Source organism: Phyllopteryx taeniolatus, chromosome 16 (genome assembly GCF_024500385.1).
Source record: "Phyllopteryx taeniolatus isolate TA_2022b chromosome 16, UOR_Ptae_1.2, whole genome shotgun sequence".
NCBI classification, from domain to species: domain Eukaryota; kingdom Metazoa; phylum Chordata; class Actinopteri; order Syngnathiformes; family Syngnathidae; genus Phyllopteryx; species Phyllopteryx taeniolatus.
The window spans coordinates 17414992-17430895 of NC_084517.1; the positions used below are offsets into that span (position 1 = coordinate 17414992).

A 15904-nucleotide genomic window follows, 5' to 3' on the forward strand; every position below is an offset into this window, starting at 1 on the left:
TGTATAAATTGAAACCGTCCAATATACCTTTAGTATTGATTTTTTTTTTTTTTTTTTTTTTTGCTGTTTTCAAAGTAATCTAGGTGCAACTTGTAATAATTTATCTTTACATGAATAAACGGTAGCATCTTGTCGTAATTGCAAAAATGAAAGTAAAGTATATTTGTTCAGTCAACAAAATGGGGCCCACTCATATTTGTAACTTTTATTTTTTCTGGCATGTAAAGTACAAATAATTAAACAATTCCATGAAAAAGTCTTCAAGCGTCTTCAGCTGAAATCCCAGTAGTAAATATCCTAAACTAAACTGAAAGGTTTTACTTGAATTTTTTTGTTTTGTTTCTCATTGCTCGTTTGGTCATGTCTGGAAGTATGTATGAGTGTTTGTATTCCACTACTTTTGATCGTTTTCACCTTTTTTTTTTTTTGATTTTGTTCTACCGTTCCAGGAAAAATGTAAGAAAAAACATCACTAATAATAATATACTGCGTCCCCTCTAAATAAATAAATAGACACAAAATACAGTTGGTTGAGAAACAGAAGAACCACTCGCCCCTTCAAACAACAAGAGCTTCCTGCTGCTTGTCATTCATCAGCAATAACCAAGCTCTTGACTCGCTTCCCTGCTCATTTTTGGCCAAAAACAAAACATTCTGCTTGCACAAATTGATGTAGCAGCTCTTTATAAATATTCCCTAATGTCCCCATTTTAGAGAAGCATGAACAGGAAAGCATCTTGTGAGGGACAACCCCGCCCCCATCTTCTGGATCAATGCCCAAAGTGAAATTGGGGGGGGGGGGGGCTGTCCCTTGTCTCAGGGGCTGGCTGAGTGGTTGAAAAAAAACAAAAAACAAGACTGTGATTAGGTTAAATAATTAAGAGGATTTTTCATTTGAACAAGACAAACAGAACACAGGCAGTAAAGGCATAACATCTAGCACACAGCATGTATGTTTATACACTTCAATTAGTTAAATATAGCAGTGCATTCTTTGACTATGGAGAACGTTTTCCAAATCAAAACTTCTAGAGTTGTTTTTTTCTAGTTGTCCCCCCGTTTTTTTTTTTTTTTTCTTTCCCAAGAAACGAAATGGTGTAACCACAATTTTGGCAAAAAACTTAAAAATCTTTTAACCTTGCAAATATAACGAAATAAACCATAAATATACACAAAACATACTTTATACGAGGCAATAATAATAATAATAATAAATAGTTTTTAAGTTAACAATAAGTTAAAACTACAAGCTTAAAGTCGCCCAAATAATACAAGTTTGTTGGCGCTATTTTGAATTTTTTCTGTTTAAATTATTTTTATGTTGCAACAAAAGCTACCACAGACTTTTACAAACACAATCGAACACAGTTTGATTGAACGAAAAGAATCTAACTAAGTCTAAAATCGGCATATCACTTTAAAAAACTGCAACTAATCAGATAATGGAGGAAAAAGAAAAAACCGTACCCAATCAATGTAACCAAACATAATCTTGACCCATATGTGTTCTCTATGGCAACATCAACAACACAAATACACTCATTTAACAAGAGAGTCCTGATATGCAATTAAAATCAATAAATTACAAGAGGAAAAAAAAACGATATTCAGTCGACATGGGCTAAAAAATGATGATCTATTAGACAGTATTCCTTTCAAGGTCACTGAGGATTGCTCTATTCGGTCGGAGCGTTTGAGCTTGCATGGTCAGAGCACAAATTAGGGGGCTGAGGAGGTCGTTATGGAAATTTCCAGATCAGAGCTCTCGTTTGAGTTCTCCTAACGAGCCGGCTCATCCGAGCGCCGTTGGTCGTCTGATCTCATTTTACTTGTTTGTTCCTGTCGCTATTCCGCAAACCTTTTCAGTGTGACGTTTAATTTCTTTTTTAAAAAATATATATCATTTGTTCTCAGTCAATATAAAAACAAAGCACATTGCACTTACTGTTCCATAGGAAAGTTTTTTTTTTTTTGTCTTTTTTTTTTTAAACATGATTATTGTTGTCGCTCGAGCGGTGTGTGTGTGTGTGTGGTACCGTTTCCTGTTCCTCGGCTCTCTTCTGTACATTATGAGTGAGGGTGGTCTTTGAGTAGAGTGCGTATGAAAGGTCATTCTGGTTTTTTTTTTGGGTGGACTGCAATACATTTGAGGTCTCCAATCTCAGCCTCCCTAACAACGTACTCGGTATTCGGGCGCTAATGCCCGGCTGAAAATAGCTGTATTTCTCGTGTTAAGCAACAGCAGTGAGATCGACGAATGCTAGATTAAGTATTTGAAGCGGTGCAGTGATTTTTCTGGATAAAATCAGTTTTGAAATGTCGGGGGAGGTATACTGTATCCAATGCTTCCCTTTATCAAGAGGTGATATGATTCATGGTTTGTTTCTGATATGCATTTTTAGCAGTCGGTGTTTGGGTGAAATGTGTTCAAATGGGATTTGCTCACTGCTGTGATGTTTCAACATAATATTGGAGCTTGGTTGGTTTTAGGATCCACAAATGATATGTGCGGCGGAGATGTTCAAAACTAAGAACTGAAATTGCGGAGAGGGTCTTAAAGACGCCATAAATAACAGATTTGTACAGCAATTAATGGGGGCGGGGGGGTTGGGTGATATATTAAAGTTTCACTGACTTGCAAAGCAAACTCTTTGGCAAAAAAAAAAATCAACTCTATCTAAGCACTGGTGCTCAGTGTTTACCACAAGGCCGCATATTGTCATTTCGAATCTACGCGTCGTCTTTTTTTTTTTGCGTTGCAAGCAGCTATTCAGTTTGTCAGCTGAGCAATGAGATGGTCTCACCGCAACCCCTTTTTTTTCATCTGGGATTTACAAGTTAAAGAGCCAACACGAAGCAACACTGTACACGAGTTCAGCACAAGAGTGTCTGAAGTATAGATGCGTGTGTCATACAACTAACGGTTCAGCTTGACCTATTTTTTTACGTCAGATTCTGTTCTGTTTTTCGGAACTGTCAAGTTTGTCTCCAAAACGTTAGTCACGGTCGAGCAGTTTAAGTTGCTGTGTGCGATACAGTGTTCCTGTGCCCGTTCCCTAGATCCCCACCCGTACACCGCATGCTCTCCCCCCCACCCACCCCCTCGCGCTGCAAACATCAGAGGGTTTAAAATAAAGACATGCGATGTCCCAATTTTTTTTCCCCCAAGTTTAAGAATCTGTAAAAATTCAGCACAAGGTCTTGTTCCTTTGTATGTATAAAAATAGATTTATCTCTAATGTAATCCTTTCAAAGAGATCGTCCTCTTTGGCTAACACAGCGTCATTTAGAAAAGCAAAAAGCAAACATGTCTTGAATATAGTTGACCCTATTTAATCTGTGATCGTGTGCAGATATCGAAAGACATTATCCCCTCCCCATTGTAGAGCTCTCGTCTACTGTGCGACAGACACTTCAGGTAAGACGGGTGGGCTTTAATGTTCCATCAAGGGTGCCGTAAACATATTCCACGGCACTGGGTTAGAGATATTTTGAGAAGCAATGAAATGAAATTCCATCCTCTGTTTTAGACAGAAGCTCAAATCTGATTACTTTTTTTCCGGCTTGATGTTGCTCAGTTTTCTTTTGCGAGGGCGGGAGTTCAGCGGCTTCAAGAATCCGCCGAGTTGTTTGATAGGAGGTTTAGAAATAAAAGCGAGAAGCATCGGTCAAAGCTTCAGGGATGACTTAATCTTTGATGTCGAGGGATAGTCTTTAACAATGCTTGCAGTCAATGTTTGGTCCTTTTATTTGGAGCTTCGGTTCTCAGTGACTGTTTTAACAGAGTAGACTAAACTTTAGGATGTCAGCAAATAATAACGGTTCTCAATCTCTCAAGGTTTTGCAAGCGTGTTATATCTATGCAGACCTGCCAAGTCATTGGTCAATCCCAATCTTAATTTTTCTGTTGTAACTTTACGATTACTTTATTAGCCTGATCACATGGGCTGTCTCAGGTTTTGGTAGCGTTCCAGCAAGAACCATTGTGTCACGATATGTGGTTTAGGTTCTTTCCCCCCCCCCCCAATGTTTTGGTCGCTTGAAGCATCTCATGCCAAATTATGCACAGATGCAATTGAAGCGATGTGAAAAAGCAAAAAAAAAACTTTTTTGTTGAGCTGACAATCAGTCACAAGCCCATCAGAGAGATCCTAATGTATCCACTTGCTACTTAGCTTTGACTTGACAGTCTGCTTCTGTTTCATCCACTCTGAGGATCGATTAGGAATCATTTTGCTCTCGTGGACTTGTGTTAGGTATACTAGCTCGGTGTTTGGAGTGACAGTGGGGAGGATTTGTGAATGCCCTCAGACTAATTTTTAATTCCAGTTCCCGGCCGGATTCACAAGCTCACTTAAAAGGCAGTGGGTCGGCGCAAACAAGCTCGCATAGGGGAAGAGAAACTGCCTTTACACTCGGCACCGCCTAAAGCAGGTCAGGAAACAGTAGTCAACGTTTTTAGAAAATGCTTACATATTCGGCTATTATTACCACCTTATATATTGAATATATAGTTATATTTTTGATAGACGTATATAAGAGAACACTGTCTTAATTTCATTTTCTTTGATCTTAAAAAAGTCACTGATTCAAAATGCCCAAGTGTAAAAAAAAGTGACTACATCCTCTCCAGCACGATACTGGCAGATGTGATTGGGTAAAAGTTTTGGGTAAATTGCACATATTCGTTAGAAATTTTGATCGCTATTCTTTTTTTCTTTTGTTCATCAGTCGCCATCATTTGCCTGAATTCAATCAAAGCACTCAGTACACATTCTTTGTCACATTCGTTAGACTGTCTCCTAAATAGATAGCTCTTAACCCCTAACCCAACAAACCAGCTACGTACCCCTTCTAATTCAATCCAGGCAAAGGCAGGGAAGGTCTAGCATGTTGTGGAAAGAGAACAGAAAAACTCCACTAGTGTGTTTGTTTGAAACTCTGACCTGTGGATGCTTGCCTATGGATAGGTTTGGTCATGTGTGTCGATATGTGTTTGCACGTGTGTCTGTTTGTGTTTTGCGATTATATATTGTGGATTTGTGTGCGAAAGCGTCAGAGAGAGACTCAGTCCAGGCCCATATATAAAGTGATGGCACAGAGGGCTCAGGTAGCCCCCTGTGCAGGTCAAAGGTGTGGCGCCAGCGGCCCATCTCTCAGGCCTTGTGCTGCTTGCTGGTCTTGAAGGAAACCTGCAGCACGCGGTCGCCCAGGCGGTAGCCGTTGAGGCTCGCGATGGCCATTGCCGCCTCGTCGTAGTTGGTCATGGTGACAAAACCGAAGCCCTTACATTTGTTGGTGGTAAAGTCACGGATGACCTTGACATTGGTGACGGCGCCGAATGGTCCGAAGAGCTGCCACAGGACGCTCTCGTCCGCCTCGGGCGACAAGTTGTACACGAAAATGCACCAGCCGGCTCCAGTGGGACCTGTGAGGTTGACGCCGGCGAGGCTGGTCATGCTGTCGATGGTGATTGGTGAGAATCTGGGGAAGAGAGTGGGAGAACTACCATGGGTGTCATTCTGAAGTTCCACACAACATTCACTGCTCTACACTATCTTTAGTTGCCATGTGTCTACGTTTGTAGTTGGACAAGGAGTCACAGGACCCCCATCCCCATGTATATGCACCGCAGTGGCTCCAAACTACCTGCTTTTTTTTTTCTTTTTTTTTTTTTTTTTTTAACAAAATGACAGTGTGTGCCCCGAGACAAAGAGACCCACACAGTGTGCTTATTGTCTCTGCTGGCCAAAAAGCCTTCTGTAAGAATCGAACACATGAATCACAATGTTCAACTGAAACCAGAGTGTTGAACGAAACACAGAAACCTAGAGAGGGATGAAAAGCAAATTAAGAGTCAAATCATACAAAAACTGGAGCAAACAGACGCAAAAACGGAATCTGGAATGTCCATGCTGGTGAAAAAAGGGGACATTAAAGCAACTGAAAGGGCAATGTTAGTTTGTAAAGAAAGACGTAAATTATTCCGATCGATTCAAATAAAACCAAACAAAAATAAAGGTTAAACAAAGCCATGCCAGAATACCCTGCTGTGATGGGGCTACTTGATTGCCGTTACAGGCTGTTGTCTAATTTCCAAGTCAGCAGATGGTATTCCGGGCACTTTGTTTGGGTGTTCATTTTAGCATGGATGCTTTTGAAAATACACCTTTTGGCATTTACCTCTTGACTCCGTAGCTGGCGTTTAGTAAATTGTCGAGTCTGCAACGCAAGAGGGAGAGTGAAGGGATGGAGAAGTTAGTTAGGAGATCTACAAGGCAGGGCTGGCCTTTCAGTCTACATGTACGGAGCTCGCTGCATGCCAGCTGGCCTCCAGAGGGCATCCTTCATTGCAATGTCTCGCCAAACCATCCTACCATATTCATTGGGCTCTGACAATTTTGTTGGATTTCCCCAAATGGATTCCATTGCAGAGATTTAAAGCATACCTTGTATCCTTGTTCCTTTAACAATCCAATCATTAGAAACAACATTGTACTGTTAGGACAGAAAGCCAATCTTAGACCACTTCTTTGACTCCCTTTAAAACTCATACTAAATATGAAGAAATATTCTGTCGTGAAAGCAGTCAGCATGTATGGCAGTGATTATGAAAGTTGTGTTTTTATGGTAAAAATCTTGTCTCTTACATGGGTTTTGAGCTGTTATTTGGATCTGGTCCCTTTCCGAGAGAAGGGATCACGCTGCAGTTTAAAAGAAAGTCAGAGAAAAAGATTTTTTTAAGGATATGAACACTTGAATTTTTCGACCACACAATTCCCTTAATGTAAGGAAAATTGTGATTAGGACACGGTGTGGACCACAAATGGGTTTGGGTTGTGCCACTCGATAGTATTTGCTAAAGAATGAATAGTAGTGTAGTCGAGGGGTGGTAGTGGTCTAATACTTGTAGAGACTGTTGAGTCATGAATGATATTCCATTTCAGAGTAGAACTATGACATTTTGACACAGCTCACATTGTTCTAGAATAACGAGTTGTGTTTGCTTAAGAGTACTCTACCAATTCAGCATGGTCAGACTCGTAGAGTCGCAGGTGGCTTCATTAAACCTGTTCACAGACCCACCACTTCTTTCAGGGACAACCCTGTAAGGTTTTCATTCAGTTAACTTCCCTTTAAAAGTAGCGCGATACAGACAAATGATGTCCAACTTGGCCTGAAAACGTCTTTTTCCGTCTTGGTTAGTGATGGTTCCGTGGGTGATGTGAGGATGTTCAGGTTTCAGTACCTGAAACGCTGCGTCTGGTGGTGCAGGGGCCCCGTGTAGCGTCGGGCAGCGGTCTGATACAGCTGAGTCAGCAAGGCCTGGCCCGTCTTCTGGCTGGGGTTGTTGGCAAACTTGACAGTGATGGGCTCGGCAGCGCCCAGAGGCTTCTGTCCGTTCAGGCCCTTGATGGCCTCCTCTGCTTCGTTTCGTTTGTCAAACCGGATGAAGCCCACTCCCCGTGATATGCCTGCTCCGAATAAGAAAACACGCCAATGTCACTACCTTGGCATCCAGGATCGGTGCCTGTGGAACAACTGTGACAAAAGCTAGATAGAGTTCATTTGTGCTAATGTGAAATAAGGCTATACCTGTAACTTGGTCCACTAAAATGCGAGACGTGATGATGCGACCGTATTGGGAGAAGAGCTGTTCCATGTCCTTCTGGCTCATGGTCTTGGGTAGTCCACTGACGTAAAGGTTTGCGTCACGGATAGAAGCCGAGCTTGGCCGAGCATATGAGACCTAGAAATAAAGCAATCGTCAAGAAATCGGGCAATAAAGACTTGTTTTTTTCGGAATCAAAGCACTAAATTAGTGTCTGTCCCTTTGTCTCTTTATGAACACAAGACGCAATGACGCACTGTGACGATCGCAGGCAATTTAATCAGTCGGGTACCTCTCGTCCACAACAAGCCCATGAGTCGACTGCTTAAATACTCCAAAAGAGAACAACAATAAGCCTTAAGTGTTGTGATACTAGATTATTTCACTGGTGCATCTGTCGTTCTATCCCTAACACTTTCCATCCCTTCTGTTGGGTCGGCTCTCATTACGTTTCAGAGAAACATCTGATTGTAAAACAAAACAAAACAATATGTTCTTGTGTGCAAGCACGACTGAGAGATAGCCCAGCTCAGCACGTCGTCGTCCTTGTCGTGAGTCGTGTGTTTGAGACAGAGTGCGTGTTGTCTGAGATAGGCTGAGCTGCCTCTTCTCCTTTGTCTCTATCCTCTGGGAGGAACAACCCCACTGGCAAACAGGCTAAAATGCATCGCAAGACTCGCAGGATCCTTGACAGCCCTTCAACACACGGCTCACGCTCGTTACGCTACGTTACGGTTCCAAACCCCCCCCCACATATGATTAGCTGTTAGGTCTGCAAACGTTCTGTATCGTTTTTCAAATCAAACAGCTCGAATGATCTCTTTAGCAATGAATACAGGTGTTCACCAAACACTGTCTATTGTGCGCTATGTGTAAGCAGGAGGGTTGTGCGGCTCGGTGATTAGGGTGTTCTGGACAAGCCGGGTGGGGTGGGGTGGGGGCGCGACACTAGGGCAGCAGAGGCTGCCCTATAATTAACCCTCTCCCTGCCTCTCCCACAATGCAGATGGTGCCTGAGGCCCATATGGCCTCTAATCCTGTCAGCTCGAAACCCCCTACCCCACTACTGCTGCCCCCCCCCCCCCTCCCCATCTCTATTCATGTCTCATGCAAAATCTGAGCAAGGAACATGGAGAAACTCGAGTTCCAAGAACCATTACATTAGCAAGGGACCCAAACTGTAAAAACTAAATCATTTGGTGACTATTGAAGCACTGGCGAGTTGGTATAGAAAGTATCATCTTTAGACACTAAACATAGAATTCTACAATTATATTGGTTGTCTTATGTTTACGTTTTCCTTGCAGCTGCAGTCGTAAGTCAGACTGAATGCTTCATTCGCAGGCAGCTGTTGGACAATCACCTGCTCTGCTCAGCAGGAGATTTGATTTCTTCTAGTGCTGCACTTTGTCCCAATAATCTTTGAACTCAACTCGGAGGGGGCGGATGACAGGATGGTAGCAATTAACAACGTGCTGCCTCTTTCCCCTCATTTGATTTGGGGACAAAAAAGACCCCTAATTAGCCCCGATTGGAGGCAGATGGGGGTAACCTGGCCTGACCCCTCCTGCGCCACAGCAAGGCTTCCTAATTACGTTTCCATCACAATAACCTCGGCATGCTTTCTGACCTCCACTGGCTCCCTTTTCATCCCTTTCTCCCACTTCTTTGTTCTTGTCGCCGCTACCTTCTGCCTCCTCCCGCCTCCTCCCCTCCCTGCTATGTCTTTCGTCACCTCCCTCATGACCCCTTGACGAAAATCTGCACTTCCTCTCTTTTTGACTCGTGAGCATTTTTCATTTTATTTAAACAAATGCGCCTTTGTAGTGGTCCACTCACCTTGATTGTTTTAGTCTGTAGTTTGAGACCATTTAGTGTGTTGATGGCCTTGTCCGCGTCGTTTGGATCCACGTAGTTGACAAAGCCGTACCCCAAACTCTGACCTGTGGAAAAGTTTTCGTTTTAGCGATTCCAAATGTCAGAAATAATCCTGTGCGCAAAGAACGGACGACTACCTGTTATCTTGTCCCTGACCAGTTTACAGGACTCAATCTCCCCGATGCTACCAAACAAGCTCTTGAACTCCTCCTGCGTCATGTTCTGGGGCAGGTAGTTGACAATCAGGTTGGTTTTGCTGTCGTCCGTGGCGCCATTGGTGCTGATGACTGGGCCGTTGGGCAGACTGGTTCCGCTCGGACCGTTGGACACCTGGGTTTCCATGGTGCTGATTATCTGCTGAGAGAGACTGTGGCGTCAGATTGGCTGACATTTTGTGTGGTGTACAAATGCTGATGGTAACCATACAGATAAGCACACACACAAAAAGAGGCTTCCCTCTTTGTCCTTGTCACAGGGAAAGGTCAGGAATCAGCATTGCTAAAATGGAGATGGATGCTCAGGCTGATTTAATATACAGCTCCCCCTTCCCTTCCCTCCCTCCTCTTCCTGCTCCCTGCCTCTGGTCCTGCAGATGTCACAGACCCTTTTTCCATTCTCAACCCATCCCCCTGCTCACGTTTAGGGTCAAACACCATTACACCGTGACAAAGGGATGGACGGTGGTGATAGCGCGTGGGGAAACGACACCTGGGGCGGCTCACAAGCAAGATTTGGAGCTTTATAGCTAACGCCTTGTTCAATGAAGAATATCAATATTTTGCACCCGTACTTGCAGGTGGAGTAAGAGTGCACGTCGGTACTTTGTTTGTGTCTGTGCGTTGTGTTGCTTAATTTGTTCCACGGGGGATTCTCAAATAACAGCTGTGTGGTCAGAAACGAAACTTCCTGCTCCACTTTCCCTCATATTCTTTCCCCTTCCTTCTCTCTGCCTGTCTTTGTCTTGTTATTTCCCAGTGAAAAAAAGCCTGCTGCAAACGCAACAATGTCACATTTCCTGTGGCGCACGCTTGTTTTGTATATAAATATAAAAAAGACAATCCTCCGAGTCTCTTGGCGTGCTGCAACCTGCAATTGCAACCTGACAACATCAGCCCAAATTCTACCTGGAATATTCTCACAATGTATTAAATATGAGCTCATTTTGACAGTATTTCAGCTGACTGTTGGCCTTCGTGGCATGCACGTTCCCTTATGACACATAACCATCTTTATTTGAATTCCTGAAGGATTGTTAAATAATAAAAAAAACAAAAAAATTAATTAAAACGATTTAGATTTAAGACCTATATACTAATCCGATGCGTGGTGATCCTCAGCTGGAGAGTTTTCTGGACCCGCCTTCCATTGTGTCTCAGCACATACATCAAGTGTGTGCCATGTTCTCACATCTCCTCCAGCATCTATGAATAGCTTGGTCTAACCTGCCTCTTCCCCTCATCGCTGCAACCTGCAGTCTTCCTCCCAGCCTCACCTACCCTTCAGGTTGCCCGGGCAACCGACCCTCAAAGACTGCATTGTGTCTAAAGGATACCTCGCGTGGCTTTTTCTTACTCCAAGCTTGCGTCCGCTTCTATTACAGTAAATCCACGCCCAGTAAGACGTTTTCTCCTCTGGGTATACCGATGTTACACTGCAAGCACAGACATGCAAGACAAACAGAAGACGAAAGCGAAATCGGTATACGCAGGGACGGTTTTGCCGTCCTACAAATACAAATACTTAACAGCAATCTTGCACGTCGAGACGTTGATGAGAAATGCGCCTCGATTTGCTGCAGTTCAAGCCCCCCTTTTGCATTGCTATGTGATGTGACGCGGCCTACTAGCAGGAATATGAGCAACTGCGTGTGTCCCAAATATGACAAAAGTATTTTAAGTGGGGTGGGGACAGAACATATTCGGGCAGTGAAAAGAGTAAAATTATATAATTCACAAAAATGTGAGGAGCTGCCCTCGGAGATTAGCAGTTGCAGCCGGCACCGCGGATTAAGATTTCTATCTAGAGGATGCTTTACTCCTTTAATAAGCCTTTTGGGGGATTATTTCATCTGTGAAGAATCAGAAATCAGATGATGGTGAGTTTGCTTTGCAGCAACACCCTCGTGTCAGGCTTATAATTACATGAATAATCACTAATAAGAATATAAATGTTCCCTTTAGTGCTACCGGGAAGTCTGTTTAGATTTGGCTCTGCTTTTTTTTTTTTTTTTTTTTCCCTGTCATCCATCATAACATATCCCCTGTTTGCTAACTAAGAAAAAAAGCTGAAAAACGATCACTTATAAACCCTCTTTTAAGATTTTGAATGAATTCAATTTGTTATGCTAGTGCTGTGTGGGCCCCCACCACCGCCGCACTCCCCCTCTCATCTCCCCCCACCCCCCCCCCCTTCTATTTTGGGGTTCAGTGAGATCTCCCTTAATATTTAATCTACTGCATCAGCATCGCCTACACATGCTCCCAGACTCGCACGCAAACACGAGGCCAGCCTCCTCTTGCACACCCAGCCAGACTCGCACGCAAACACAAGAGTCCTCCTCCTCCTGCCTCGCTCGCTGCCAAGCTCACACGCGGCCTACACTCGGAGATCACCCAAAAAAAAAAAAAATAAATAATAATAATAATAATAATAACAAACAAAAAAGTGAGGTGCTGCATGACTACACCTAAAAGCAGACTTGTTTTTCCTCTCTGCCTTTCTCCTTTCCTTTGAGTAGCATGTAAACAGGCCTGCCAATTCACTTCTGCTCTAAATGCAGCGCAGCACTGCAGGCTATGTGATGTACACTGGAAGTCATCACACGTTATGCGCACTGTGAGAATCACTAGAAACTAAATGAAAGTGAGATGTGAAGCGAAGGAAAAGCGTGTAGCGACCATCAGGAATAATCTGGTTTGGTTTTTGTTTTGTTTTTTAAACCCTCGACTAAATCAAAAGTGACACTAAATCCAAAAAGTACACTGTACTTGCTTGACATTTCTGATGTTGCATTTTCATGGCTTTGTATTTGTTAGAGTGACTTTTCAAAAATAAATAAATAGCTGACCAAATAGTGCACTAGTAGTAACAAATGTACTGAAAACAACACTTAGTTTGCATTTACTCTAGTACCATTTCTTTTAAAGAAATAGCATATTATTTTGGGTAGATACATATCCACAGCTGCAACATTTTTAAAAAATAGACCTTTAAATTACTTTTAAAGTGCAAGACTGACCTTGAAAAGGGTGTGTGTGACACCTGCAACGATAACAAGCCACTTCCTTGTTCTATAAATGCACTTATATCAAACATACCTCTTTTGTCAACTCAAACGCATGCTAGGCTGAAGTGTAAATGAGCCGTCTAAATAACACAGATTACGGGATTATCCCAAACAAAGGGCATTAGGCACACTCTCCGCACTTTAAGGGATTATCATGGCAGCTGTGGAAAAAAAAAAAAGTCACAGCTCATGTCAGACGCCGTGGATCTTTTTCATTCTAAAAAAAAAAAAAAAAAAATGTTTTAAACAAAAGTAAAAATAAAAGCTAGTCGAGTGCTGCTTTCACAAAACGGCAGCTCACTGAAATACGATCAATCTGAGCGCTATCCAGCGTGCTGAAAAAAAAGGGAGTGGCCATTTGACATCTTCATCTCCTGCACTGTCCTTTCATTAAATATGAAAAAGTACATTTCTCATTTGTCTGTCTGTCCAGTATAACCTTGACCCCCACCCCCCCCCCCCCCCCCCCCCTCGGCTCCACGTGCCCCCATCCCTCCCGGCGAGCTCTGCAGGCATTCACCCAGCGAGCAGCAGTCTTTTTGCTGAATAAACGTATTGACAGGCCCAAACAAAAGAGCCACCCGTTCCTCCTCTTCTCCCTCTTGCAGAGGCCGCGGCAGCGCTATGAATATTAATGCCAACAGTGGCGCTTTGTGCGTGTGCGCGGTGGCCAGGCGGGGGGCTGCGGGACAATGACTCTTACAGTCAAGTCTTAAATTAAATAAAATAAAAATAAAAATCGTATATGTTTTGAATAATATTTTTTGTTTGTTTTGTTAAAAAGTAAAGGTGGCATGAGACGTGTAAGCAGCAAAATGTGAACCTTGAGCCTCCTTCATGGCTTTTGTCTGATAATTTTACAATAATACAATCAGCAGCAGCTCACCTCTTACATAACATTAATTACGTTTCATGTCCATGCCTCCTCACTAGGAAAAGAAAAAACTAAATTAGAATTAACAGGGCTTTTAAATCATCAGGCAATATCTATATGTTTTTGAAATGCAATAGCCGTTGAAACTGGTTTAGTGCCACGGTGGCCTCGGCTCGTCCTTGTCCTTGAATTGTGTAAGAGCCTCGGGAAGGTTGTCTGACTCAACGCTTTTTTAGTCGCTTTGGCACTGCGGTAGCGACGTTGGAGGAGGGCTGCGGCCCGTGTGTGTGCGTGCATTGGGGGTGGGGGAGAAGGAGGGAGGGGCCGGGGGGCGGGGGGGGGGTATAGTAGGGTAAAGGGTGGGGGGCATAGACTGTCTGTCCATGTGTGATAGGTGATGAGATAAAAGAAATGGGAATAATTGTTACAAAATGCTCCAATTATAATTACATGTCCTCCAGTTAAAATTATTTTCTACCTGAATTGGTATTATTTAACACTATAATTCAACGTAATTTAAAAAATAATATTAAATAAAACATGCCCTGGCACTTGTATCCTTGAATAGAGAATTCATTGAATTGAAGTCTTGAGTGGACGGTGCAATGTGGACGTTAGGCCACGCTGGGCTTCAAGGCCCGGGTGTCCAGCCTGAGACACGCCCAAAAAAAATGGACCACAGGCCACGGCACCGAGCCAATTCCTTCCTGCATCTCTCCATTTTTTATTTTTTTTTTACTACCAAGCATGGCCGCCGTGTGTTGTATTTTTTTTTTAGAAGTAAAATGGAGACCGCTTAACTCTCTTTGCTCACTCGCACGCTAGCGTCGTAAATTTGGAATTATTCCTTTTGTGAAAAGCAAAGGCAAAGGATGCCTAACGTCTCTCCTCCCCCAACATGGACTGACTCGACCTTTTTTTTTTCTTTTCTCCTTTTCTTTCCTTTCTTCCCTTGCTGGATGGAGCAGCCTCCGAGGTGTCGTGTTTTGTCTCCGGCATCCTTGTGATGCACGCACCACGCCAAGAAAACCAACTTTCCGCCCTTCCCCTTGCCTCTCCTCCCAAAAGAACGGATTTCTCCCTTGTGCGGAATTCCATATTGCCGTTAATCGAGGCGATACGGAGAGAGCGGAAGCTATAATGGAAAAATAAAGATGAATAAGGAGCCCTTGTCATAAAACGCTAAAATGTATGCAAAAATTACAGCACAAACATTTCCTAATACGGCCCCGCTTTCCCCTTATCGCCTTAAAGCTATGTTTACACTAACGGCGGCGAGATGGCCGCATCACATGTGTACGCACTAACACAAAGGGGCCCGAGCAACACAACATGCAGTCCCAGCATCCCCCTGCAGCCGACATAGAGGAAACAAGAGAGGCAGAAGGCATACGTACAGTAACCATTCTTGACGCGCAACGGCAAGGAAATCTAGGTCCCTCTTTTCTGCGGAAGCTCGGCGGCGGTCGTTCGGTGCTCTGCTCGCACGGCCCCCCTCTGGAGTTCCAAAAATGAAAAAAAAAAAGATAAAAAAAAATACAAACTGGGGCCTGACGGGGGGTGGGGGGGGGGTCTCAGCTTATGGAGGTTGTTATGTGGTCCTCTATAGGATGAAAAGAAGAAGGAGAAGGGGTTTTCTCTGCAGGATGGCGGAGGTGGAAGAGAGGAGCGTTCTCTCCGATGGTGGAGGGCGGTAATGAAAATATTGTAGAGCGGAGAAGCAGTGATCCTCGGCAGGGTGTGTCCAAGGATGGGAGGAGGAGGAGGAGGAGGGTGAGGAGGAGGAGGAGGGGGCCTTCTGGTTTGGAGTGTTTTTTTGTTGTTGTTTTTTTGTTTTTTTCGTGTGCGTTCGATTCCCTGCTCGCCTCGCAGTCTCCTTCTGCGCCTCTGCTGCAATGTTCTTCTTTTATGTGCGTTCCTGGCTGGCGGAGCCGGCCGCTGATTGGCTAATTGTGCAGGGAGGGTACTACGCGACGACCATTGCGATGCGCTCCTCGCCCATTATCCCCTTCAGGAGAGAGATCACCGCAAGCACCCAACCACCGCCACCCACCCACCGACCCGCCGCCACACTACAACTCCCCCCATCCTCGCTCGCTTCCCTCTCTGCCCTTCCATCACTTCACTGCCTGCTTCTCAATGCCCTTCCTTTCTTCCTGGCCCCCACCCCCTACCTCTTCACACACACACACACACACACACACACATAGAACTGAGTGAATAGGACTCCACCTGCACTGACGGAACAGATGGG

The 15904-nt window shown here is 43.8% G+C and overlaps 1 protein-coding gene across 15 annotated transcripts; it reads right to left on the bottom strand.

Moving 5' to 3' along the window:
* Positions 1–190: 190 nt before the first annotated feature.
* elavl3 (ELAV like neuron-specific RNA binding protein 3) lies at positions 191–15543 on the bottom strand. Of its 15 annotated transcripts, none has more exons than XM_061749040.1 (8): positions 15048–15543; positions 9628–9847; positions 9452–9555; positions 7597–7750; positions 7250–7475; positions 6651–6704; positions 6184–6222; positions 191–5505 (listed from the first exon to the last, which is right to left on the bottom strand). In XM_061749040.1, the coding sequence occupies exons 1-8, from the start codon at positions 15054–15056 to the stop codon at positions 5157–5159; spliced, it is 1155 nt and encodes a 384-aa protein (XP_061605024.1). In that variant the 5' UTR covers positions 15057–15543; the 3' UTR covers positions 191–5156. The 15 variants fall into 15 exon arrangements, with proteins under 15 accessions (XP_061605024.1, XP_061605025.1, XP_061605022.1 ...); XM_061749041.1 differs by having other exon boundaries at positions 191–5484; positions 7250–7478; XM_061749038.1 differs by having other exon boundaries at positions 7250–7478.
* Between the last annotated feature and the right edge of the window lie 361 nt (positions 15544–15904).

Bases quoted from the DNA above. Each gene is read 5' to 3' on its own strand.
- elavl3 (XM_061749038.1), bottom strand. The intron at 9,556-9,627 runs GTAGTCGTCCGT...ACTTTTCCACAG, and splicing joins GGTCAGGGACAAGATAACAG to GTCAGAGTTTGGGGTACGGC. The intron at 6,705-7,249 runs GTACTGAAACCT...TTTAAACTGCAG, and splicing joins CACCAGACGCAGCGTTTCAG to CGTGATCCCTTCTCTCGGAA.